The 27,905-nt window shown below is 44.1% G+C and overlaps 1 protein-coding gene across 2 annotated transcripts in view; it reads left to right on the top strand.

Annotated features, from left to right (window-relative positions):
- Positions 1-27,905, top strand: part of DPP6 (dipeptidyl peptidase like 6) — a 944,937-nt gene that overhangs the window by 61,391 nt on the left and 855,641 nt on the right. The window contains exon 1 of one of the 2 annotated variants that reach the window (XM_027051281.2): positions 27,443-27,862. The exons of the other annotated variant lie outside the window; for it this stretch is intronic. Within the exon in view, the coding sequence (XP_026907082.1) occupies positions 27,812-27,862 (51 nt within the window). The 5' untranslated portion in view covers positions 27,443-27,811. Of the gene's footprint in view, positions 1-27,442; positions 27,863-27,905 lie in introns of those variants that run through there. 2 annotated transcript variants of the gene reach the window in all.

Below are 27,905 nucleotides of genomic sequence, written 5' to 3'. Positions count from 1 at the left end.
AAACCTCTTCTCTGGTAAGACAAACAAGCCAGGGCTGGAAAGAGCAGGACCCCGATCCCAGCACCTCTTCGGCGAGTGGGCCACAATTTCAGCCGCAAAGAAGGCGGAAGATTCCTGCAATATAATGAGATAAAATACCAGCCACGCCAGTCATCAGATCACTGATAAAACCCAACATCGTCTTAATAAGTATCGCATAGGGATGGAGACTCCTTAAGCATGGTGCGAAGTATTTTGGAGAAATGAGTTGCCAGTCTTGAAACGCTTTTTATTATCTTGCTTACACACAAAGATGCATGATTATTTTGAAAGTCAGGACGTCACTTATTTGATCACTCCATGACAGGAGTAACCTCCTGGAAGTTCCGCAGGGAAAGCCTCCATTCGATCGTGACAAAGGGTCTGCATGATTTGAGGCACTCTTATTTCAGCTTTAAGCCCTCCTGTCTTGTTGACTGCCCACCCCACTCTATCATCCCCAGTCAGTTGCCAAGTTCACACTGCTCAAACTCATTTTTCTTGCGCTGAATCAGGCATTGAATTAAATTTTCTAAATACAAATTAAAGAGTATCTCTGTATTACCAGGAAGATTTGTGTCTCGTTAAACAATATAATGGTTTGAGTCCAAGGACTTAGCAAGAACGACTCAAACCAAATTGGTTTTGCCCATATTTTAAAATCTTTTCACATCTCGCTTCTGTATTCCACACAAATGCATAAATCTTAAAGCAACTAGAGTCAGCTGAAAAAAGAAATGTTCTAAGCATTTCCTGTGAATAAAAGATATTTGAGAAAGTAGGCTGAGGAAGATAGGGAAGAAACTGAAATGAGTAGAGATAACTGATGAGCTGATTTAATACACTTCAAGGAGTGGGCTAGCAAGCCCTTGGCATATGTTCTCTTCTTTCTGTATAAAATATTTCTCTTGCTACAGAAACTCCCAAAAACAAAGTAACTGTCACAGCATGTCTTTAACTGTATGCGTTCCTGTAGGATTCACTAGTTTCATATGTCTCCATGTTCTTCTTGGCTTTCCACTGATGGCCAAGTGGACGTGTCCAGCAAATGATTCTGAGATGGAAGGACTTACCGTGAAATGCGGATAGGTGAAAACAGGAGTTCGGGGCATAAACAGGTGGTTCCTGTACATGAACGTCAGATACACCTGTTTAATTAAGTCTTTGGATCGCTAGATAGATTTGCCCCCCAGGAAAGTTAGTCCAAGAAGCGGCCTACAGAAATGGTACTAAACTTGACCTGTACCAAAACAAGTTGGTATTGCTTCAAGAAATATTTTGTTAGTGGTTTAATTTGCACTATTATCATTGTACGGTGTCTGGTTGTATTTCTTCTCTAATTTATCATTCTTATTCTTTGCCAATCATTTTGACTAAGATACTTGATCAATAATTAATATATCAGCTCTTAAAATTCAGTATTCCTGTGGCTAATATTACTTCCCTCTGTTTTTTTTTTTTGTTGAAATATACAGGTATTTTGAAAAATTTTTATGTTTTCCATTCGGTCTTTTCCTTTGTGGCTTACATCTGTTTATTCGTGTTTAGAACTGCCTCTCTCTTCTACAGTTATATACATTTTTTAATCTTAATTTTCTTGTAGTCCTTTCATGACATCATATTTCACATTTAAATCGTTAAACCGTCTGGATTTTACCTGTTGGTACAGAGTGAGAAAGAGATATACCTTAATTTTTCCCCCCAAAATGATTACTGGTTGTCACAAAACCTTTTGAGGTAATGCCTTATTCTTTGATTAGAAATCCATCTTAATCATGAGGGAAATTATTATTTATATTTATGAGGCTCTGATGCAGAGACAAGTTTTAGTTCATAAATAGAGATTTAGTTCTAAATATTGCAAGAGATTTTAGGACACATAAGGTATTCTTGCGATACTCAAACCTCCTCTAAAAATTCTTTATAGTTCCGAGTATTTCCAGGATTTCGATAGACCCCACAACTCTTACTTCTCCAAACCAGGGGTCAGCAAACTTCTCTTGTATTTTAGGCCTGTGGCCACATGGCCTTGGTCAAAGTGGTGCTTACTAACTGCTGTTGCATAATAAAAGCAGCTGTAGACAGTGCCTGCGTGAAGGAAGGCTGTTCTCTCCCCACAACCTTTGTTTATGGATGCTATGATTTGAATGGTGAATAATTTTCACAGAGAAGAAAATATTCTTATTCTGATTTTTTTCAGTGATCTAAAAGTGTAAAAAACATTCTTAGCTCGTGGTTCCTACAAAAACAAGCTATGGGCCAGATGGGGTCCACGGGGGGGTATCTGCCAACCTTCGTTCTGTAAGATAGCGCCTCCCGTGTTTGGAGAGGGTTGTAGTAGACTTTCTATCATTTCTAGTTGGCGATCAACCTGCTTTTTTTTTTTTTTTAATTTTTTAAAATGTTTATTTGGTTTTGAGAGAGAGAGAGAGACAGAGTGTGAGTGGGGGGAGGGGCAGAGAGAGGGAGTCACGGAATCGGAAGCAGGCTCCAGGCTCCCAGCTGTCAGCACAGAGCCCAACCCCTGGCTTGAACTCACGAACTGTGAGACCGTGACCTGAGCCGAAGTCAGATGCTTAACTGCCACCCAGGCGCCTCTGCAATCAATCTGCTTTTTAAGTGTAATGTTTTAAATTGGCATGACTGTCAGTTAGCTGAGGTGACTTACTACACAGTTGTAGAAGCAAGTGAACTATAAAAATACAAGTTTGTGGGTATGGTAGAACTCAACAAAAATGTTTTAAGCATTTATATTTAACAAATCATTCCATTTGGGTCTGAAGCTTTCAGCTGTCAAGGTATAAAGAGCAAAGGAACAATGTGTTCGACTCTGATTTTTTAATTAAAGCAGGCAATTCATCAGAATAAAGTTTATACCATGAAAATTTTAAGAATTTAGTTTTAACACATGGTTTCTTTGGGGAAGGATGCTTATGAATGTATTATGAATTGTTGCATTGTACAACTTGTTTTTTTCCTTAAATTATGCTATCTTAGAGATCTGATATCAGGAGATCTTATACATCAGTCTTTTTTTTTTCCTGCTGAAATCCATACTTTAATAATTACAATATTTTTTCCATTTCTTTTTTTTTAATGTTCGTTTATTTTTGAGGGGGGGCGGGGAGGGGCAGAGAGAGAGGGAGACAGAGAATCCGAAGCAGGCTCCAGGCTCCAAGCTGTCAGCACAGAGCCCGACGTGGGGCTCGAACTCACGAACGATGAGATCATGACCTGAGCTGAAGTCGGACGCTTAACCGACTGAGCCACCCAGGTGCCCCAATTTATTGTATTTTTAATTTGTATTATTTATTTATTATTATTTTTCATGTTTATTTATTTTTGAGAGAGAGAGAGGGAGAGGGAGACACAGAATCCGAAGCAGGCTCCAGGCTCTGAGCTGTCAGCACAGAACCCGATGCAGGGCTTGAACTCACGAACTGCGAGATCATGACCCGAGCTGAAGTTGGACGTTTAACCAGCTGAGCCACCCAGGCACCCCTCCTCCGTTTCCTTTTTGAGGAACATATTTTTAGTTATGCTGTTAGGAGTAAACACGTGAATTCCTTTTACCATGTGTATACTCTCTGTATTGTTGATAAAGCTTATTGCCTTAATACATGTTTTCTCAGATGTTACTTATGGCTCCAGATTTCTTTTGAACAGTGTATTCTGTAATTTCTTATTCTATACCTTCAGTCTTTCCATGTACTTACATTTTAAATACGCCTCTCCTAAACAGAACAAATCAGGATTTTGGTTTTGTGTTGATTGTAACAGTCTTTATCTTTTAATTTTGGATTCAACCCTGATTGTAATTACTGGTACATTGGAATTCTACTCTCTGCTTTTCTGCTTTCCATGTATTTGTCATACTTGACTAAGCTTTTCTTCTTTTGGCTTGCTTTCTTTTGAATTAAATAAACCAATTTATTTTCTTTCCTCTACTGGCTTGAAAGTGAAATACTCTATTTCCACTTGTTGGTGGTGATCACATTTTAACAAGCGCATTTAATACAGTAAGTCAAAATTTGATCCGTTTCCTGGTTCTTATTTCAAACAAATAAGAACTTGACATTATTTTAACTCTAATCCCCCTCACCCTGTCTTTGCCTTGACTGTATCCCTGTCACTGCCCAGATTTTAATATACCTTGGTTGTTGTAGTAATCAATCTTCAGTTGTTTCAATTATTTAAATCACCGTCATCCAATTATTTACTCTTTATTTGTCTTCAATAAATACGTAAGAGTAGAATCCTTGCTCACAGGAAAGGTGCAGTTTAACGTTATAACACTCTACTTAAAAGGTTTCCAAATGACCTGTCCTTAGGTTTATGCCTCTAGCTTAGCAATGTAGGAGACTGCTTCACAATCACTTGGCATTGACAGTTTTGACCTTTGCCATTCTTATTAAGGGTCCCCCCCCACTCCCCATGATGTAGAGCAACTTCTTTTTGTCCTGTGCTTACTGGTGTCTCAAAATAATTCTTCTCTGAAGTGTTTGTTCAAATTCTTTTACCATTCTATTTGGGTGGCTTATTTTGTTGCTATTGATTTGTAGGGATTCTTTATATATTCCAGATACTAGTCCTTTGTCTGATATATGCAAATGTTTTCTCCCAGTCTGCATTTCCTTCTCTTTATAGTGTCTTTTTTTTTTGTAACGTTTGTTTATTTAGAGGGTGTGTGTGTACCATGTGCGCTCATGCAAACGAGAGATGCTTGCTCATGCAGGCAAGGAGAGAGAGAATTCCAGGCAGCCTTGGCACTCAAACTCATAGACCATGAGATCATGACCTGAGCTGAAATCATGATTTGGACGTTAAACTGACTGAGCCACCCAGGCATCCCTCTTTATGATGTCTTGATGAGCCAAAGTTGTTAAAATTGATGTTAAATATATTCATTTTTTTGCGCTTACTTCTTTGTCTTTCCTGAGAAGTGTATTTAATTTCTAAATTTTTTTTAATGTTTACTTATTTTTGAGAGATGGAGACAGAATGCAGGTGGGTTAGGGGCAGAGAGAGGGAGACACAGAATCGGAAGCAGGCTCCAGGCTCCGAGCTGTCAGCACAGAGCCTGACGCGGGGCTTGAATGCACAAGCTGTGAGATCGTGACCCAAGCTGAAGTCGGACGTTCAACCGACTGAGCCACCCAGGCGCCCCCGTGAAGTGTATTTAGATCAATTTTATGGTGCAGCGTGTACTCTATTTTAACAGAATGTCATGTGCCTCTTTCTATTTCTCCTTTCCTTTGGGATTCCAGTTCTATATGCATTCTGCCATTTGATATCGTCCCAGAGTTCAATATGGCTCTGTTCTCTTTTTTACGTACGTATTTTGCTCTCTGTCCTTCAGATCGGACAATTCCTATTGATCTGTCTTCAAGTCCATAGACCATTTCCCCAGCCACCTCCAATCTGGTGTTAATGACATCCAGTGATTTCTTTTTAATTTCAGGTATTTTCCAGTTTTAGAATTTACATTTACTTTTTATACCGTATATTTTTCTCCTGAGATTATTCATCTCTTCACTCCTTAGAACTATTTTTCTTTTTAAACCCTTGACCGGGTTTATCACAGCTGTGTGTGATTCATTGTCTGCTAATTCGAGGAGGTTGATAATTTCAAGGTCTGTTTCCGCTGACTCCTATTCTCTTGAATATGCATGATATTTTACTGTTTCATCACACGTCTGCTAATTCTGTATTGTATTCCTAGGCACTGGACATGATGCATTCCGGAACTGTGACTTCTGTTGTCTCCTGACGACGATTGAATTTTTCTGTAGCAGGCAGTTACACTCAGGGCCAATTACCTTGAACTTGGAGAGGTTTCACTTATAGTGAACCTTGCACTTTATTAGGACAGGTCTCTAAATGTGGACCTTTGGGGATTACACAAGACACCCTGAAACGTTTACCACGCCTCTAATTTGGAAAACGTGTCAATCTAAGTTCTGCTCTCCTTCTGGTGGGCAGTAACTGAAATCTAAATTCAGTTTTTTCAGCCTTCCAACTGCTGCTTTCTGCGGGGCTCCATGGTGTCTTTCGCAGACATTTGTCATTCACAATTCATTTAATACTTGTGGGTCTTTGTGTGGAGGCTCTGGCCCTTCTCCACTGCAGCTCCTTCATTTTGTAAGATCTTCCACATCAATTTTCAGCTACCCTGGGAGCCTCAAACTCGCCCCTCTGGCACCTAAAGCCAGTAAACCTGTTCTTGTTGGTTTGTTCATTTTTTCCTAACCACACTGCATCCCATGTACTAGATAGCATCAGTAGGGGAAATTTGTATGGATCTTCATCTAACTTGGTGAAGTTCTTTCCTTTCAAGAGTCATCAGCTTATCCCTACTTTTAAGACGTCTTGAGAACCATCAAATTGTGTTACTTCTAATCTTTTCCCGGAGTTTACCAGGTTAGCGTGATAGAAGTTAATTTACCATTGTTAGAATCACAATGATCCAAATCAGTATTTTAGTTCATGAACTCTCTCTCTCCTGAGCTGTGTTTCCTAGTATTGTTATTTCCATCCTTTAAGATCCTAGTTTTGTGTCTTCTATCTTCACTTCTATACGTTCTCTTTGGATATTTTCCTAATTTGGTTTTTCAGTTTTGATAGTCTCTTATTCTCCTTGTCATGCCTTCAATTATTGCTTAAAACACATTAAGCCTAGTCATTTCATTTGATCATTCCATTCTCTTCCATATCTTTGGATCTAATATACAAGGGGAGGGTTGCTTCTTTTCATTTATTTTTATTTTTTTATTTTTAATTATTTTTTAATATTTATTTATTTTTGAGAGAGACAGAGACGGAATGTGAGCAGGGGAGGGACAGAGAGAGAGGGAGACACAGAATCTGAAGCGGGCTCCAGGCTCTGAGCGGTCAGCACAGAGCCCGACATGGGTCTCGAACCCACGAACCATGAGATCATAACCTGAGCTGAAGTCAGACACGTAACTGAGCCACTCAGGTGCCCCAAAGGGTTGCTTTGAACTTCTGATGGCTTCTTTCTTTATGTTTTTGAGTTTTTTAATTGTAAGTTTTCCCTCCCTTTGGAACTTCTACCTATGGGAGTTCTTTGAGCATGGCCATTAAAGTACATTCCTAAAGTGAAGAATCTGTTGTGTTCCACTGAAACATGGGGGTCATGTCCAAAACTGGATTGTCTTAAGTTATGGTTTGGCTTGCTGTTTACGGGGCACACGGTTAACATGAATGGAAGCTCAAAACCCAGAGATGTTTAAGGCATAACTAGGGGAGATATACTTTTCTCTTTTTTTGGAATGCCATGAGAGTAAAGCATCTTCCAGAGGTCTACTCACCAATTTTGCTGGACATGGAAGCTCTGATTTCTGGTATTTCAGACGGTGTTTACAGGTATGGAAAAGCTCTGTCTTCTTTCTCATGTTCTTGGAGAACTGTTCTCATCGCCACTATGAAACGTCCTTACTTGTTGTGCATCACACTGCTACTTACTTTGTTTCACAAACCTGCGATCCAGACGTCTGTGGGGCCAACATCGCACCTGAGGCTTCACGGGAGAAGGACCCCACCCCAAGCTCATGTGGGTCACTGGCAACATTCAGGTCCTGGTGGGTTGTTGGACGGATGGGCTCCGTTTCTTGCTGGTTGTCAGCTGGAAGCCATCTTCTTTGTCATGTGGGCCTCTCCAGGTGACAACTCACAACATGGCAGCTTGCTTCTTCAAAGCCAGCAGGAGCAGGTCTACTGGTAGGACTAACGGCACGACCTTACGGACTGTAGTTGCAACGTGGAATCACATACGTCCCATCGCCTGTCCCAGAGTCGAGTGTTAGACGAAACTCCCACGCCCTCCACACTCAAGGAGAAGGAGTCACACAAGCACATGAGTACCAGGAGTCGGCAGTCATGGTGACCACCTTAACATCTGTCCACTGCGTTTCCCATGCCTTTTTCTGGATTGATACCATTTTCTTTGCAGCTGTTTAAAATACGTTGGGTTATTTATAGTTGAGCATTCCTTATTTACCCTCCTGCTTTCCCAACAGTATCTAGGGTTGGTAGATTATACATTCTTTTCCCAAATAAGTCAAGGTTATTGAATTCATAATATTACATATGAAAAAATACCAGTGCAGATCTGACTTATTGGATGTGATCAAGGGACATACTAGCCTTAACCTAGTTCTGACTGAATAGGAATTATTCAGTGTGGATTGATATCTGATCCTACCAAAGGAGCAGTACAGTGTCCCATTATCAAAGGAGCTCTGTTTGCCAGCGATTGGAATAATTAACTTAGGCTCAGGTGTTAATGACCAATGATGGCATTTTATATAATCATCCAAACCAGATTTTCAAAATAATCAAGGCCTCTGTGTCTTAATCCAAGAGAGTGAGTGGGGTGCAGGTTATTGACTCCTTAAGAGGATCAGTCTGCCACAGACAGAATGTATTCTAAGCAAGGTAATTAGCCCCAGACAAGCCATAGTGATATGTAGACTTGGAGCTTCTTTAATTGAAAATGCCAAAACATAATGGTGTTCAAAACATGTAAACTATTTTGGATTTTCCATTACCTAATTTGCTGCCTTACTCTGTAAGTATAGAAAATATTGATGAAAATTATAATACATGTTCCAAATCAATTCCTTTTCTGTTGAAAGGAAGATTTTATTTTGTTTTATTTTAAAAGTTTATTTAAAAATAAGAGAGAGTGCACGTACGTGTACGTGAGGTGGGACAGAGAGAGAGAGAGAGGGAGAGAGAGAATCCCAAGCAGGCTGCAAGCTGTCAGTGCTGAGTCTGACGTGGGGCTTGAACTCACAAACTATGAGATCATGACCTGAGCCGAAATCAAGAGCTGGATACTTAACTGGCTGAGCCAGACGCCCCAGGAAGATTTTAAAAATGGAAATGATTTGCCTTCTTACAAGACCACATTTTTAGGTTACAGACTAGAGTCAAGCTTTCATTAAAAATTTTAATTGTTTTTCTTTGCAAATGGGTTAAGCAAAATGCTTAGTGTGTAGTTTTTTTTAGAAAACACTGTATATAATTCCAAATTATGCTTATTAACATGTGTGTCCTTAGAACTCAGAAACTCTCTCTCCATTTCTTTGCGTGTGTGTGTGTGTATAAAATTGCGGGCACTAGTTGCTATAGTCAATATTTAAAGTGCTAAGCTCAACACAAAATCTAAAATTCTATCAGAAAAGAGCTATTTCTGCCGCTTGAAAAATGTCCTATCTGCCCAGTCCCTGCTCACAGCTTTCTAGCTGTGACTTTGGAACAAAGCCATGATTCTTCTACCGGAAAATGTTTGGAGATAGACTTTGAATGTTAAGTCATTTGGGATGGTGTTTTTTTCATTTGATGTTAGCATCCACTGTTCGTGCAGTATGAAGACATCAGTTCAACGAAAGCAGATGCGAAATAGATATTATCCCTGGACTAACGATGATGCTTAGCATCTAAGGACGTCTCTAGAATACTTTTTTTTTTATAGAGATGTGGCTGGTGGAGATTTTAGTCATGTTTGGTTTGCCCGGTGGAATTCAGATCAGACCTGTACCAGCTCTAAAACCTCACTGAGGAAAACATGCATTTTTGAGATCTGGGATGATTTGGATGGGATCAAGGTAGATTGTCCGTTGTATAAACAATGAACCGGTTCGTGAAGTAAGTTAATTGTATGAAAATATCCTAAATTGGTTCCCAGTTGACTCCAAGGTTCTCTCTAGCTCTAAAATCGTGACGATGTGAATTATTTTCAAGCACCATTTACATACTGATCTGCCTGTTCCACCTCATTCTAATCAGTCATTAACATGCATCTTCTAAGGACCGCATAGGAGACTCTCTGCTGCTTTTTCTTCCCCTCCCCCTTCTTGCTTGAAACTGACAAGATCATTTCTTATGTGATCAGTGGAGATAGAGACTCTGTTGAGTCGGAGTGAGCTGATTGATTGGAGGTGTGGGGTCGCGGTGTTTGTAGGAAGACAGGGCGCAGAAGACTGTTTGGGAAAGCCACACAGTGGGGGGGGGAGAGGGATGGGCCCGGCACAGCCAGGGGACACTTCTCCCGGTGGGGGTGGGGCACAGAGATGCTGGTGGCAGCGGAAGCGTGGTTTTCTGTGGGGCAGGACTGGCGCTGGCCCAAGACGGGACACCTGCTGTCAACCTCCTCCTTCCGGGGTTCCTTCTATGATTACACCTCCCAGCCCAGCCTCCCCCAGCTCGCACGAGAAAGCCTTCAAATGACTGCGTGAGTCATGTGTTGGGGTTTCCAAGAACCGTCTGCGTCCTCCGAAAGCCCTATCTGTGGGGACATTTCCAACTTGCTGGGTGAGGCCTCAGATCCGCGGCTCCTATTCACAATAATTCTCCATATGCTGCTTTGTAGACCTTGGTTTTTTTTTTTTTTTCCTTCCTTCAGCTTTAAGCAGAAATGTTTAATGAAGGTGAGATTTTGATCTCCTTTTCCGTGTAGAGGAGTTGCTGGATGTGAGTGGGGAAGGAACACGGCTTGATGTGGTGGCTTAATGGAGGCAGTATATAATTATCATTATCTGTGACAATTAAGGCAGCATCGGGCTGTGTTGTGACAGTTTATCGTGGTGTGTGGTGATGCAGTAAAGTGATATTTATACCCCCAAGACTGCTCTGCCATTCAGAAATTCATAACTGTATAAATGCATTCTGTGGATCGAGCATATGTCTTCAGCATTTCCCTAGGTGGCTGCGTCTTTACACTGGGAACGTGGCCCACAAAATGAGAATGAATCCATAGGATAGATCAGAAAATAACAAGTTGCTCGATGATGAACGAAATCGCCCAGTGCCGTCAGGGTGTTAGAATCTGTGAGTACAGGGGAACTGAGGCCGGAGGTGCCAAGGGACCAGACCCACCGAGGCCAGTCTGGGAAGGGAATGGGGAGCAAGTGCTTCAGGGAGGAGGGCTTGGGTCCAAAAACCAATGGAGACTCTGTTACGGGATGAGTGTTGGTGTCTCCTGAAGTTCCTGTGTGGAATCCCTACCCCCAAGGGGACAGCCTTGGGGAATTGATGAGGATCAGATGAGGTCCCAAAGATGGGGCCCTCATAAGTGACTTGGGGCTCTTCTGATGGGAGTCACAGAGAGCTAACCCTTCTCACCCGCTCTGTGAGGACGCGATGAGGGGGAGAAGTCCGAAGTCTGCAGCGCAGAAGTGGCCCTCTCCAGACACACAATCTGTTGGCTCCTTATTCTTGGACCTCCAGCCTCCGGAACTATGAGAAATAAATTTCTATTGTTTGTAAGCCTGTGGTATGTTGTTAAAGCAGCCCGAACACACTAAGGCTTGACCTGCCTACCTCTTCATCCAATTCAGACTTTCCAACCTTGACTCAAAGCTGGAATCAGACAGGGAGTCGGGGAGGCCAGCATCCAAGGGAACGTGGTGAGGCCGATGACCAGAGCTCAGTGACAGGGGTGAAGGACCACCGTGGGTTCCACGAGGGATGGCCATCTACACCGCGGTGTGCAGGAAAACCTGAGACGCGAGAGCTGAGATCAGTGTTCTGAGCTGCAAAGGATGGAAATTCCAGGTTTCGGTTCTGGCTCTGGCCCATGGGCACGTGGTGTGTCTACCGTCCCCACCGTGGAGACCTACTGGCATCTGTTGATGGGGCTGTTGCTCGGGCCAAGTTGGCTGACGTACGAAAGCACGCAGGGCATGTGTGTGCGTCGTTAGCCCTACGTAAAGGTTGCCGTTGTTATTGTCATTTTTCATTCTTCAAATCGCCGTTATTATCCCCGGACAACCAAAGATTGGACCATCTATTCCAGTATATTCAGAACCTCAGAATTGGACCACTGTCTCAGTCTAAAGGAATGACTTACCAAAAAGTAAATGTCAAGGGGCGCCTGGGTGGCTCAGTCGGTTAAGCACCCGACTTCGGCTCTGGTCATGATCTCGCAGTCCGTGAGTTCGAGCCCCACGTCGGGCTCTGTGCTGACAGGTCAGAGCCTGGAGCCTGTTTCGAATTCTGTGTCTCCCTCTCTCTCTGACCCTCCCCTGTTCATGCTCTGTCTCTCCCTGTCTCCAAAATAAATAAACATTAAAAAAAATTTAATTAAGGGGGCTCCCGGGTGGCTCAGTCGGTTAAGCACCCGACTTCGGCTCCGGTCATGATCTCGCGCTTCGTGGGTTCAAGCTCTGCATCGGGCTCTGTGCTGTCAACACAGAGCCTGCTTCAGATCCTCTGTCTCCCTTGCTCTACTCCTCCTCCAGCCTCTCTCTGTCTCTCAAAAAGAAATAAACGTAAAAAAAAATTAACTGTCAAATACTTGGGCAATTGGGGGAATCTCCACCCTGCTGGGAGATGTGGGGCTGCCCAACGACCCCCTCTAGCCCTCCAGGTGCCTTTCACTCTCCTCCACCCTCTTTGTGCCCCAGGAGGCTGAAGTGCTTAATGGCATCCTTGCCCGGTGGCTTCTGACTGGGTTGGGCTGAAGGGAGGCACTGCAGGAGGTGGAGGGCAGGGGAGCAAGGGCAGAGCGTTTCTCCCCCTGCGCCCCCAACACCGATTCCCCAAAGCCGGTTACCTCTGTCAGGCCACCTTGCCACTCACCCTCCCTTCCTGTTCCTTGTCTAGCCCCTACCAGCCTCGGACAGGGACTGGTCCCCCAGTTACTAGCCCCTGGTACTGCCCTATCCTTGGCTGGATTTCCCAATCTTGCTACACCTTTAAAGAATGTCTCTTTATTCACCTATTCCTCCATTTTCTGGCATGAGTGTGCCGTCTACCTCCTTCCGTGGGCACTTCTGTGGTCCTTTAAAGCAGACCCTTATTGTGTCCCTGGCTTCTAAATTATTTAGAGAATATTCTACCTCATTCCCTCCTTTTCTCACCACCTAAAACACCTGACATCTTAACCTTTGACATATAGATACTCAGACACACCCCTAACAGACAAAGCAGGGGGCAGAGAAATTAATGTCCTGTGCCTACGTATCCCCGTTTTAATTATGGAGAATATGTTAATTTTTAAAAGCATTACTGAGATGCTTAGTAACGTAGCAGGTGTTACAAAATGGCACTTTTATTATCCTTCCCCATATCAGACATGGAAATTATGGTCTCTACAGCTATTTCACCACTTGCTAAATGTTCCTAGTCAGTTATCACAGATAAATGCTTCCCTTTAAAGCGTATGTAGACAATTAGAAACTTCTAGGTTAATTAATTTTCTATATTAGAAGAAATGACTTTATATAAATTAAAGGCAGTGGGATTGACGTTAGTAACAATAATGGTCATCATACCCCATGAACCCCATAAAAATATTGAAAGTTGTATTTAACACAATTTGCAGCCTCAAAAGCAAAGCCTTCTGCACAGGTGCACTTTTTAACTAAGACATGTCTGTCCGGGGACTTAATATAAATCAATGGTGATTGGTTATTCACCCATGCTACTTTTCTCTAATGCAGGTAGCATATCCAAAAGATACAAATCATTCCTAAAAGACTGCACTGTCAAAGAAGAGAAGGAAGGAATTTTGGTAAACAGGAGGTGGGAAACTAAGAAGCCAGGAATCGGGTCTGGAGATAAAAGCACATGCCCGGAAGTCTTCTGCAGCGAGCTATGCATCCGACGCCACAGAGAGCGATGCACTTAGCGCACCATGTACATTATCCGTAAGGCACCTGGTCGGGCACAGCAAATCTCGGTCTAGGATTGAGGCAAAGACAGTTACTCATTGAAAGGGACATTTCTCAGTGTAAGGAAAAATGCTCTTGATGACATCATTAAGCTAGTTTCATAGGACTACTTTTTTAAAAGACTGAAATCTAGGGACACCTGGGTGGCTCAGTCAGTTAAGCGTCCCACTTCGGCTTAGGTCATGATCTCACAGCTCGTGAGTCTGAGCCCAGTGTTGGGGTCTGTGCTGACAGCTCGGAGCCTGGAGCCTGCTTCAGAGTCTGTGTCTCCTTCTCTCTCTGCCCCTCCCCTGCTCGCACTCTGTCTCAGTCTCTCTCTCAGTAATAAGTAAACATTAAAATAAAATAAAATAAAATAAAATAAAATAAAATAAAATAAAATAAAATAAAAATACTGAAATGTAGTTGACACACAATATTACATTAGTTTCAGGTCTATAATATATAAGTTTGTATGTTATGCTGTGATAGAACTACTTATTTTATTGAATTCTTCCACGTAGGCAGATGGCATCATCCAGAGGAGGATTTGGTGGTAGCCATTCTTTAGAGAAAAGGTCCTAAAAGGAAACAATTTCTTTTGTACACACAGCATAGTTCTCACACCAAATGTGGGTGTGCGTTGCAGGGGGGAGCTCTTTCCACAGCAACAGATCTTCAAATGCCTGGATACCAGCAAGGTGTCCTGAAACTCAATTCAGTCCTGACACTAACTAGCTGAAGTTAGCGTAGACCCCACAAGGTAAAGGCTCAATCCCATATGCCAGCTCCCACTGCAGATGCCAGTTGCAAATCCCAAGGTTAGCCATACTTCCCTCCAGCTTGACTACAAATTGAGGGTCCATGACCTTCTCAGGTTCAGTGATTTCATAGAAAGCCTCACAGAACTCCATGCAATACTTTACTTACATCTACTTATTTCTTATAAAGGATACAACAGAGGATACAGATAGACAGCCAGATGAAGAGGGACATAGGGCCAGGTGTGGGGAAAGGACACAGGACTGCCGTGCCCCCTCCAGGCATGCCACTGTCCCTGGACCTCCGTGTGTTCACCAACCTGGAAGCTCTCCAAACCCCTTCAGTTAGAGTTTTTCATGGCGTCTAACAATCAATAACGATTATTGTTTTTTAATTGCAGTATAGTGGACATACAACATTATGTTTCAGGTGTACCACATAATGACAGATATTTGTAGATATTGCAAAATGATCGCTACAGGAAGTTCAGTTAACATCTGTCACCATATCTAGTGATAGCATTTTTTCTTGGGATGAGAACCTTTAAGATTTATTCTCTTAGCAACTTTCAAATATGCAATACTGTATTATTAATTACAGCTGCCATGCTTTACATTCCATCCCCATGTCTTATTTATCTTACAACTGGAAGTTTGTATCATTTGATTCCCCTCGCTCAAATCACCTGCCTCCCACCCCTTCCTCTGGCAATCCCCAGTCTGTTCTCTATATCTGTGAGCTTTTTTTTTTTAACGATTGCACATATAAGTGAGAGCATACAGTATTTGTTTTTCTCTGTCTGACCTATTTAGCATGCTCCATCCATGTTCTTGCAAACGGCTAAATTTCATCCTTTATCCCTTCATCCGTCAGTGGACACCTAGGTTGTTCCCCTGCCTTGGCTATGGTAAATAATGCTGCAGTGGACATGGGGCCACAGAGATCTTGTCAAGTTAGTGTTTCTGTTTCCTTTGGATGAGTCCCCAGAAGTGGAATCATTAGATCATAAGGTAGTTCTGTCTTTACTATCTTGAGGACCCTCCGTACTGCTTTCCACAGCAGCTGCACCGATTTACATTCCCATCAAGGGTGCGTGAGGGTTCCTTTCTCCGTATCCTTGCCAGCACTTGCTATTTCTTGTCTTTTTGATAATGCCTTTGTAGCAGGCGTGAGGCGGTATCTCATTGTGATTTTGATTTGTGCTTCCCTGATGATGAGTGATGTTGAGCATCTTTTTTGTGTACCTGTTGGCCATCTATATGTCTTCTTGGGAAAATGTCTATTAAGATCTATTTTTTAATGTTTATTTATTTGAGAGAGAGAGAGAGAGAGAGAGAGAGCGAGCGAGCATGAATGGGGGAGGGGCAGAGAGAGAGGGAGACACAGAGTCTGAAGCAGGGTCTAGGCTCAGAGCTGTCAGCATGGAACCCAACGCGGGGCTCGAACTCATGAATGGTGAGATTATGACCTGAGCTGAAATCAGACACTTAACCAACTGAGCGATGCAGGTGCCCCATAGCTTCTATTTTTTAAATCAAATTGTTTTTGCTGTTGAGTTGTAGGAGCTCTTTATATATTTTGGATATCACCCCTTATCAGATATGATTTGCATATATTTTCTCACATTTCATAGGCTGTCTTTTCATTTTGTTGATGGTTCCTGTGCTGTGTAAAAGCTTTTCAGTTTGATGTAGTCCCACTTGTTTATTTTTGCTTTTGTTGCCTTTGATTTTGGTGTCAAATCCAAAAACAAAAGTCATCAAGACTGATGTTAAAGGAGTTTACCACCTATGTTTTCTTCTAGGAACTTTATGATTTCAGGTCTTATATCAAGTCTTTTTCATCTGTTTTGAGTTAATTTTTGTGTCTGGTGTAAAATAGCGGTCCAGTTTCTTTTTCTTTTTCTTTTTTTTCTTTTTTTTTTTTTTTTTTTTGGTGCGTGTAGCTGTCCAGTTTTCCCAGAACCATTTATTGTAGAGGCTGTCTTTTCTCCATTGTATACTCTTGGCCCCTTTGTCATGATCAGTTGACCATGTATGTGTGGGTTTATTTCTGGGTTCTCTATTCTGTTCCATTGGTCCATGTGTCTGTTTTTATGCCAATACCAAACTGTTTTAATTCCTATAATTTTGTAGTATGGTTTGAAATCAGGGAGTGTGGTCCCTCCAGCTTTGTTCGTCTTTCTCAAGATTGTTTTGGCTATTTGGGTCTTTTGTGGTTCCATGGAAATGTAAAAATTGTTGCCATTCTGTGGGAAAATGCCATCGGGACTTTGATAGGGGTTGCATTGAATCTGTATGTTGCTTTGGGTAAGTATGGACATTTTAACGATATTAATTCCTCCAGTGGAATCCATGAGTGTGGAATATGTTTCCATTCATTTGTGTCTTCTTCAGTTTTTTTTTTATCAATGTCATAGTTTTCAGTGTACAACTCTTCCCTCCTTGGTTAAATTTATTTAGTTACTTTGTTCTTTTTGATGCAATTGTGAATAAAACTGTAATCTTAATTTCTCCCTCTGCTAGTTTGTTATTGGTGTATAGAAACCCGACAGATTTCTGTATATTAATTTTGTATCCTGCAAATTTGCTGAATTCATTTTTTAGTTTGAGCAGGTGTTTGGTGGAGTCTTTAGGGTTTTCTATCTATAGTATGATGTCATCTACAAATAGTTTACTTTTCCCTTTTCAATTTGGATGCCTTTTATTTATTTTTCTTGGCTAATTGCTGTGGCTAGGACTTCCAATACTATGTTGAGTGAAAGTGGCAAGAGTGGGCATCTTTGTCTCATTTCTGATCTTAGAGGAAAAGCTCTCAACTTTTCACCATTGAGTATGATGCTGGCTGTGAGGGTGTCACATGTGGTCCTCCTCATGTTGAGGTACATTCTCTCCATACCCACTTTGCTAAGAGTCATTAATTTTGGACTCTGGAGAAATAAAGGGACAGAGAAAGATGAAAAGAAGAGGCAGACAAACTTTTTAAAAAATAGGATGGGGTTACAATAGATGTAGTTGGAAGGGATGAAGTAAGATTTTAAAATAGAAAAAAAAGGAAGAAAGAGAAATAAAGGAAGGAAGGAAGAAAGGGAGGGGGAGGGAGAAAGAAAGAAAAAGAAAGAAGGAAAGAAAGAAAGAAAGGGAGGGAGAAAGAAAGAAAGAGAAACAAAGGGAGGGAGGGGGAGGAAGAAAGAAAGAAAGGGAGAGGGAGAGAGGAAGAAAAAGAAAGAAAGAAAGAAAGAAAAGAAAAAAGAAAGAGGGAGGGAGGAAGAAAGAGGAAGGGAAGAAGAAAGAAAGAAAGGGAGGGGGAGGGAGGAATAAAGAAAAAGAAAGAAAGAAAAGAAAGAATGAAAAGAAAAGAAAAGAAGAGGGAGGGAGGGGGAGGAAGAAAGAGGAGGGAGGAAGAAAGAAAGAAAGAAAGGGGGAGGAAGAAAGAAAGAAAAAGAAAGAAAGCAAGCAAGAGGGAGGGAGGAAGAAAGGAAAGAAAGAAAAGAAAGGAGGGAGGAAGAAAGAGGAAGGGAAGAAGAAAGAAAGAAAGAAAGAAAGAAAGAAAGAAAGAAAGAAAGAAAGAAAGAAAAAGAAAGAAAGAAAGAAAGAGGAAGAAAGAAAGAGGAAGGGAGGAAAGAGAGAGAGAGAGAGAGAGAGAGAGAAAGAAAGAAAGAAAAAGCAAAAGCGCACCTATACCTTTAAGAACTCTTGCTGACCTGCCAAAGCTGTGAGAATACAAAAGGGCTGTGATCATTTGCCATTGGCCCATCAGCATCAAAGGCAGATCTGATTGATACAAGTCCTACTCCAGCATCTTAATCCTACATTTCAGATTATGAGTCTGTCATCTTTAACAACACCTACAGCCATGTTCATTGTCACCTTCACTTCACTCAAGTGGGCTGACCTCACAAAATAGACCCAGCTAGTTCTCAAAGTCTGGGTTTTTGTCTTGTTTTGTTTTGTTTTTAGAAGTTATCCTAAATAATGCCTAAAATGTCTGTCCTAGACTTTTTTCTTTTCCCCTAAGTGAAATTACAGATACAAACTCAGGCTGTGCTTGCATTTGCAAAAGAAAACAAGCTAGCTTTGGCGGCCTCCACACAGGCTTTTATATTTTAGGTTTCTCCCAGTATCTTAGCAAGTCAAAAGTCAGTCATAATGCATTAAAACCATTTGAAATTTACTTATAAAAATTAGACCATTAAAGAAGTTCAAAGCTGAACAACAAATGAGTAATGCTACTTAAATGCTACTTAAAATTCCTGTCGAGTCAATTTTCTTAATGCTAAAAAATACAAACCAATAAGAGAACAAATAAATAGATGAACAGGGAAAAAATGAAGCAAATATTATGAATAAACAATTTATAGAGAATATGTGTATAAGAAAATGCATTTATTTTAAGTAATGATAGTTAAATAAGATTTTACCTTAAATGTTTTATTTCTATTTAAAGTTTTGTTAGTCAACCTTTTGACACAATTAGAAATTCATGTTTTATTATGTAGCCATTCCCATATGCAGTTGCCTTTTATTTCTAATTTTAGCTTCTTTAAGTTAAAACTTAAAAACCTTTTAAGTGCTAGGGCGCCTGGGCAACTCAGTCTGTTAAGCGTCCAACTTCAGGTCAGGTCATGATCTCACAATTCCTGGGTTCGAGCCCCATATCAGGCACTGTGCTGACAGCTCAGAGCCTGGAACCTGCTTCATATTCTGTGTCTCTCTCTGCCCCTCCCCTGCGTGCATGCACTCACTCTCTGTCTTTCAAAAGCAAACAACATTTAAAAAAAAAAGCATTCTCAGTGCAGAATCCTCCTAGGGTTTTCCTTTTCTTCACTCAGTAGTCTTTTTAAAAAGTTTTGGGGCACCTGGGTGGATCAGTCAGTTAAGCATCAGACTCTTGATCTCAGCTCAGGTCTCGATCTCAGGGTGATGAGTTCAAGCCCCATGTTGGGCTCCACACTGGGTATGGAGCCTACTTAAAAAGAAATTAAAATTCTCTCCTTAAAAAAAAAAGTTTAAATGAGATATTTTTGGACAAAGAAGTCCATCCTTTTGAAAGGTACAACTCATTAAGTTTTAGTATGCACAGAATTGTGCAGCCATCAACTTAGAGTATTTGGTCATTCCAGAAAGAGTGTCCTTGTACCCATTTGCAGTCACTATGTTGCATCCACACGACCCCTGAAACAATGCTACGGGCACCAGTGACAGTCACAACAAAGTTTATTGCACTGATCGGCAAGGCCGACTGATCTGGACCAACACTCTTGATCAGAGTGTGGCCCCGAACAGCCGGGGTACAGAGTTTTTATGGCCGATCACATCGTTTTATCATCACCTGGGAACAGAACAGAGAAACAGTTCCCAGACGACTTAGACACAGTTCCCAGATGAGTTAGAAACAGTTGCTGGATGGGGTGATTATTTTAGACTTTTTGCGGCTAAGTTGCAACCAGTGGATCTCCTTGACCTTGCCTCTGATGCTCTTTTCTTTGAGCTTTTGTTTCCTTCATTGGTGAAGCCTGATTTACAAGAGTACGAAGCATAATTTACAAGAGTAAAGCAAGGCTGTTATCTCTTGACCTTCAGTGTCAGAACAAAGCTGTTATTTTTCAAGCTACACGTTAGCCTTACACTACAATTTAACCCTTACAACTAAGGTCTGTGATCACCAACACCCTTCCCCTCCCCCTTCGTATCCAGTCTGGTAACCACTTCTATCTGTCTGTGGATTTCCCTATTTTGGACATTTCATGTAAATGGAATCCTACAATATGTAGTCTTTTGTGACTGGCTTGTTTCATGTAGCATAAAATGTTTATAAGATTCCTCTGTGCTGTTCCATGAATCTACTTAATTCCTTTTATGTGTGAATAGTATCACACTGTGTAGAGACATGCCATCTGTTTATCCTTCCATTAGTTGATGGACTTTTGGGTTATTCCCTCCTTTCTCCTATACAAATGCTGCTCTGGGCATTTGTATACAAGTTGTGGTAGGCATATGTTTTCCGTTCTCTTGAGTATTTATACCCAGGTTGGAACCTCTGGGTCAAATGGTAACTCTATGTCTGGCACTTTGAGGAGGCGCCAGATTATTTTCCATAGTACCTGTACCATTTTACATTCCCACCGGGAATATGCAAAGTTTCCAGTTTCTGAGGAATATGCAAAGTTTCCAGTTTCGCTGCATCCTCACCAACGCTTCTTACCTGACATTTAAAAAAAATTTTTTTAATGTTTATTTATTTTTGAAAGAGAGAGAGCAGAGCACGAGTGGGGGAGGAACAGAGAGAGAGGGAGACACAGAATCGGAACCACGCTCCAGGTTCTGAGATGTCAGCGCGGAGCCCGACGTGGGGTTTGAACTCACAATCTGTGAGATCATGACCTGAAATGAAGTCAGACGCTTAACCGACTGAGCCACCCAGGTGCCCCGACATTTTTACTATAGCAATTCTAGTAGGTGTGGAATGGCAGCTCACTGGGGCTTTGAGTTACTATTATTTTTGTGGAAAAATGAAACAGGCTTATATTTTAAAAAATATATGCCTGTGGTATTTTTAGCAGGGAAGAAGTCATGTGTGTCGTGTGTATGCCTGAGCCATAGATGTACAACGGGACTTACATTTACTGACAGATATTCAGGTTTTCATTTCTTTCTGGGCACATCTGATCTAGGCTCAGTGAAAAGCAGAGGTCAAGAGATCTGTGTGTTCTCAGCTCGGTGCCTCAACTGGCCGCAGAATCTTGTAAGCAAATTGAAATCCCTGTCTTTGCCCAAATACACTTTCTATGCCCATTACTTTCAGTTCATAAGTGTTGGGCCATTTCTCTTCTACAAGAGATTCCCCAGGAATTCAAAAATATATATTCTGCTCCACTGGTTCCATAAAATAGATGTTATATGAAGGAATTTCACATTGCCTAGGGATAATAGGAGTCTCAGACATTTAACTGCTTTTATTTTCCCATAATGTGCCCATCTACAAAGCTTCTTTATACAGATACTCTTTTTAAAAAAATTTTTTTTATTGTTTTTAATTTTATGTTGGAGAGAGAGAGAGACAGGGCATGAGCAGGGGAGGGGCAGAGTGAGGGGGAGACACAGAATCTGAAGCAGGCTGCAGGCTCTGAGCTGTCAGCACAGAGCCCAACACGGGGCTCGAACTCACAGATGGTGAGATCAAGACCTGAGCTGAAGTTGGACGCTTAACCAGCTGAGCCACCCAGGCGCCCCTCCCTATACAGATAATGTATAAAAGTGTGATCAACAGTTTGATACTCCCTACCCTTCCTCTAGAAACTACTTAATACCAACAAAATACGGCACGAGTCAAGAGGTCTTAACTATAATTCCAGTGAGGAGGCAATATTTGTTGAGTGGTTGAAATTAGTGGGTTTAGCCTGGAATGTTGAGGAAGTGTGGCCTGACCATGGGTCTGAAACGCAGGGTCTCTAGCCTTCATTCCTTCAGCCGTCAATGGCGGGTTCAATAAAACACATGCGTTATTGTTCAGACAAGTGCGAGGAGAGAAGAGAGACTCTGAACTGTATGTATTTTGGTCTGTGGAAGTCTATTTCCCGAAATAGAAGACCACCCCAGCCTATCTCATATAAAGGATTAGGTCAGAAGTATCTTTTTCCCGAGAAACTTGTGACATCCATGGAACCGTGCTGAATCGAGCGAGGCCAGAGAGAGATAATAAATAAATTAATAAATAATTTCCTTGACTCTGAGACCTGTTCTGGCAAAGTGAAACATTGCCAAAGACAAAGGTCTTCTCATCAAATTTGGAGGATTGTTTATGGATACACGTGGGATTCCTCTGAGATCTTTTTCATCAACAGAGCAGCGTAGCTGGGTTTAAGAAAAGAGATTTATTGAGACATTGTGCAATGTCAGCCCTTTGTTGCGAGTGCGGTGGGAGAGAGAGCGTTGTGCCTTTTCACTCCTGGTCTCGTTTGTTTCAGAAACACGTAGGGCACACCTACTCTCCATCAGTCACCGTCAGAGAGCACGAAGGTGCAGAGAGAAGCAGGACATAGGATACCCTGAATGTGGTACACGGAGGCAGACACGTAAATAAATACGTGCGCTAAGTTTTTAGAAGCGCTGTTCTAGATGGAAGCAAGGTGAGTGTGAGTGGCCAGCAGAGCAGTTTTAATGTCACGTTGTCACTGAGTTGAGACAGCGTGGTTTCCGTCTCTTGGTAATGTGCCTTCATGGTCCTGAAGGAATGGGCCGGATGTGGGTCAGGTGCGAGATGGGGCGACCTCAGATTTTCCAGTTTCATGTGGAAGGTCCACAGATGACGCTTTTCTCACCCAAACCGTTTGCCACAACGTCCACATCTTGACTGTTCCTCCTCAAAATTTGTGCAGGATTTCTGTCGCTTTGCCTTTGTAGGGCGCATTGGAGGAGGTTCGTCGTGGATCTGGCAGGATTATTCTCTACTTGAGGGCCTGGGCCTCTGCATTTCCCACAAGCAGTGGCCCACGGGACTTTCACAGCTAGTCCCACCCCCACCCCCATCATCCACCCGTGCTTCCATATGTTAGCATTCTTTTTTAAAAATGTTTATTTATTTTTGAGAGACAGAGACAGAGCATGAGCGAGGGAGGGGCAGAGAGAGAGGGAGACACAGAATCCGAAGCGGGCTCCAGGCCCTGAGCTGTCAGCCCAGAGCCCGACGCGGGGCTCGAACTCACGAACCGTGAGATCCTGACCTGAGCTGGAGTCAGAGGCTTGACCGAGGCACCCGCCGTGTGTTAGCATTCTGAAATACTCATGCACTTCCTTTGCTGGCTCTTCCTTTCCTCAGCTCCAGGTCCCTAACATCTACATTTATAGCGCTCCTTTGAGATGCATTTCAGCTGTCACCTCCTGTTTTAGTTTTCTCTGATATTTGCCCAAACATCCCACAAGCCCTGTATTTTATATTCTTGGATCATACTTGTATTCTTATTGTTGTTGTCAATATTGTTAATTTTGATGTCTCCCGCCAGATACTGTGGACATTTTGAGTACCAGGTCTGTTTCCTACAGTAAAATCACTGTGCCTGGCATATCATTAGTGCGGCTGTGTACGTTCACTTAATTTGTTTGATTCCTGAATGCTTTCTGGAATCCATTGAAAAATCGCTACTGACAGATCTCATTTTTTTTTCCAGAATTTACCTTCCTGAAAATTTAAGGGTAAATCAAATTACATAGAATGAATGTTTTTAATGCAGTAAGAGAGCTCACGTTTTAAAGAACGTCAGCAATGACTTAATCTGTGAAAGAAGAGCTTGTGATCGCAGTCTCTCTCTTTTCCCATGAGCTCTGATGGTTAATTTCATAAGTCGACTGGGCCATGGGGCGCCCGGGTATTTTGGTCCAACATTATTCTGGGTGCTCCGGGATGAGATTACCATTGGTCTCCTTAATGTGGGTGGGCCTCGTCCAATCAGCTGAAGACCTGAATAGAAAAAGGCTGATGAAGGGAGCACTCCTTCCCCCTGACTGCTTTAAACTGGGACATCAGTTTTTTCCTGCCTTTGGGCTCAAACGGAAACATCGGCTTATCTGGAGTCTTGGGTCTGTTGACTTTTGGGCTAGAATTTAGACGATTGGTTCTCTTGGGGCTCTGGCTTGCTGACTGCAGCTCTTGGGACATGCCAGTTCACAAGACACAATTCATGTGAGCCAATTCCTTATAATAAATTTACATATATACACGCACACGTCCTACTGGGTCTGTTTCTCTGGAGAACGCGGACCAATAAAGCCACCGAGGCTTCCGCTTTAATACGTTGGGGATTTCACATGTTGGGTTTCCTTAAGGTCGAATTCACCTGAATAAAGTTAAACCTCTTGTAGGACGTAACAAGAACACCGGTCAAATGATTTGAGGAATCTCTCCTGCTGTAATGTTGCCTGATGTCAATTGTGAAGCTGTCTTTTGCCAAAGTCTCAACTTAAAAGCTACTTTAGTCAGAGCAGTCGCTAATGCACACAATACACAAGTTAAGGATGGACCAGAAAGACGGCCAAATCCCGTGGCTGTATTTGGCAGGTTTGGAGAGAGCCTGGGCACAAAAATGGGGCAGGTCTGTCTGCCGCAGCCTAACAAGAGATACGATGTTGGAAATGGGGAGACATGCTCTCCTTGCAGGTGGGAAGGAAACCGGAAATGACAGGTGCAGGAACTGAGGACACCAGCAGATGATGGGAGGGAGGGTCTAACGGCCATGCCATCTTCCAATAATACTTCCTCATCCAATTTCCTCATAAAATTAATCTCTGAAATGAATATGACAGTGGAGAATCTTCGTATTTCAAGCATTCTTTCCCTATACTCTTGGCTTCTTTCCTTCTTCGGGATCCCTCTTTATCCATCTGTATTTTTTCTTCCCCCAGCTTCCCCCAAGTCAATGGCTAAAGGCAAAGGAGTTGCAAAGAGTGAGTAGTCACTGCTGGTCGTTCAGAGCCGCTTTGCTCTTTCATTGTGTACAGTGTTCCCTCGTTTTGTTTTTGTTTTCAGTGTTCCCTTTTTATGCCTGCTTTTAGCTCTGTCATTTCTGTGGGCATTTCTGCCAGAGGTCAGGCACAGATAGGACACAGGGGCCCCACACGAATGGTTTCGGCTGGTACAGTTTGGTGAGTTCTGGGAAGACCTTCAGTCAACTGACGTATTTACATACGAACTCAAAGTTTAATCCAGTGTATCCCACTTTCCATTTCCAGAGATAATGAAAAGTTAGTTACAACAATGGCAAGTTAAAAAAATATGTTTGTCCTCTTCTCTGGATTCTCTCTCCCTACTCCATCATGCAGTGATGGGATGGAGAAAGGGAGGTTGTGGGGAGACAGTTCCAACTGGCCTGTTCTTGTTGGGATGGAGGAGAGAAGGTTCCAGATGAATTAATGCTGCTTCATATAAAGAAGAGGAAGAACCACCTTCATTTGGTTGCTTCAAACCAATTTAGGTTGGTGGTAATTTTTTTTTTTTTGTCCACATTGGGCTGGTGGGTTTAGTGCAAAGTTCAGTAGCACAAGGAAGATTGCGCGGGTGTTCACTTCTGGAGAAAAGTTGTCATTAACAATCTAACACAGAAGGCAGGAATGTACCTCCTCTGCCTTCCACCTTCCGGCAAATGCCAATCCACGTTCCTTTAAAAGCTGCTTTTCAGGGGCACCTGGGTGGCTCAGAACTGCAGACTTCCACTCAGGTCATGATCTCAGGGTTCCTGAGTTGGAGGTCCGCACGGGGTCGCGGCTGTCAGTGAGGAGCCCGCTTTGGATCCTCTGGCCACCCCCGTGCCCACTCAAGCTCTCTCTCTCAAAAATAAAACAAAAAAAAAGCTTCTTTTCAAGGATTTAGCTTTGGTTCACCTATTTCTTCTACCTAATTCTTAAGCCAGATCATTACTGACAAGTAGTTTTCACGTGTAAACCAAATGCTTGTGTGTGTTTATGTATACATTATCTATAATGTCTAATAAAGTGCATGCTTGAAGGCACTGTGGGTAATTTACATATAATTACTGTTGCAATTGCTAAGAATTTTCTGCTCCACTATGGGTTCAAAACTGGCATCGTATTCATTCTGATACACGATTTTTTGTGAATGTAAAAAAAAAAAAAAAGGAAAAGCTCCAACCCCTCCCAGCCTCTCACCGTCGCCACTGCCCCCCAGGCGAGGGCGCGAGCGCGCACGCGCGGGACACACACACACACACACACACACACACACACACACACACACACACACGTGTGAGTTGAAGCCTGATGTTTCCGTGTCCCTTGAAGAAGCTCCAAATACCGGTTTTGGAGCGCCCTGGCCCCTCGTGGAGGAATGGCGCGGCGCGGGGAGACATCCTCTGTCTGCTCTTGGCAGCGGCCTGGCTGGGTCAGCACTTGAATTTGACCACCCTGTGCGTGCGCGCTCTCGGGAGCGCGCGTCCGTGTGTGGTCCAGAGAGCGAACCCCAGGCGGCGACTGGTCAGTGCCAGGAGCGCCCGGGGTGGAGATCGGGGAACCCAGGGCGCGGTCGCTGGGTAACCTGTCGCTTGGGGTGCAGGAATGGGGGCCGGGTTTGGGCCCGGGCGAACGCTAAGTGGCTCCCGGGCCCGGCAGACCCACAGGCGCCAGGCCGGGCCGTAGGAAGCCGCTGGGATCACAGGCGGAGACACAAAGACGCCCGAGGGGCCGCGGCCGGGCGGCGGCCCGCGGGGCAGCGGAGCCCGGGAGGCCAGGTGTGCGGCCGGAGCGCGTCCGTGCCGGCGGGCGCGCGGAGCCGCGGGGCCAGGGAGCTGCCGCGGCGGCGGATTCGGAGGCAGATCCGGAGCGCAACCATGGCGACGCAACGTGTGTCCCCTAGTAACTCGCAACAACATGATTTATAAGCTGCCGTCCCCGGCCTGCCCTCCGCTCCCCCCCCCCCCTCGGCCGGGCCGCACTGGCGGCGGACCGGCGCGCCTCGCCCTGCCCCGCCCCTGTCCCCCTCCCGCGGGCGCAGCTGGAGGTAGTCGCGGCCGGTCGCTGCTCGCGCTGGGCAGGAGGCGGCGGCGGCACCCGCGGAAAGCACCTTCGTGCGTGTTCGGAGACCCGAGCGTGCCAGCGACGCGCGCACACACACGGCCCCCCGGGGAGGGGGCGTCTCCCGGCTCTACCCAAACAGTGTGGGCTCGCGTCACCTCGCCGCCGCCCGAGGCTTCCGGGTCCAGCCCAGTCCTGGCGGAGCACTCGGTGTGAACGCGCGCGGGCGCGCACACACGCACACACACACACACACACATACACACACGCGCGCACACACACAGTCGCCCGCCCGCCCCTGGCGCCGCCGCCGCCCCGCCGGGGCCCCCGCCCCCAGGGACAAGTGCGGCCACCGGCGCGCCGCACGCCGCCCGCCGGAGGAGCCCCGGGCCGGCCGCGCCGCCGGTGTCCCCGCGTGCGCCCCTCGGGTCCGCGCCGCTGTGGCCGGCGGAGCGCTGACGGCCCCCGGCGGACACGCACGCTGTCGGAGCCGGCCCTCCCGCCCGCTCCCGCTCCCGCTCGGCTCGCAGCCGGCCTTGCTCCCCGGCCCCGGCCCCCGGCCCCCGCTGCCGCGGAAAGCGCGGCAACCCCCGCGCCCTCCCCGCCGGCTGCTTCGGCGTCTCCCGCGGCGGCCGGAGAGAGTTGATCGCTATTGTGATCCGCCCGGGAGAGGCGAGGGGCGGGCGCAGGTGGGGAGACCGAAGAGCTGCCAGAACTGGGGTCCTCCCGAGCCAACTCCACCCAGCAATCGCCGGCGCGGTGTCTCCTCGCCGCCGGGACGATGGATTAAGTTACTCCTCCCGGGGCCAGAAGTCGGTGCAGACTTGCGGAGACATGAAGGAAAAGGCGATGATCAAGACCGCTAAAATGCAGGGCAACGTGATGGTGAGTGTGGCGGCCGAGGCGCGGGGTCGGGGCGCCCGCGGTG

The sequence above is a fragment of the Acinonyx jubatus genome, chromosome A2 (genome assembly GCF_027475565.1).
Source record: "Acinonyx jubatus isolate Ajub_Pintada_27869175 chromosome A2, VMU_Ajub_asm_v1.0, whole genome shotgun sequence".
Lineage (NCBI taxonomy): Eukaryota > Metazoa > Chordata > Mammalia > Carnivora > Felidae > Acinonyx > Acinonyx jubatus.
The sequence above is the reverse complement of the archived record's forward strand: the minus strand, read 5'-3'. Positions and strand labels throughout refer to the sequence as shown.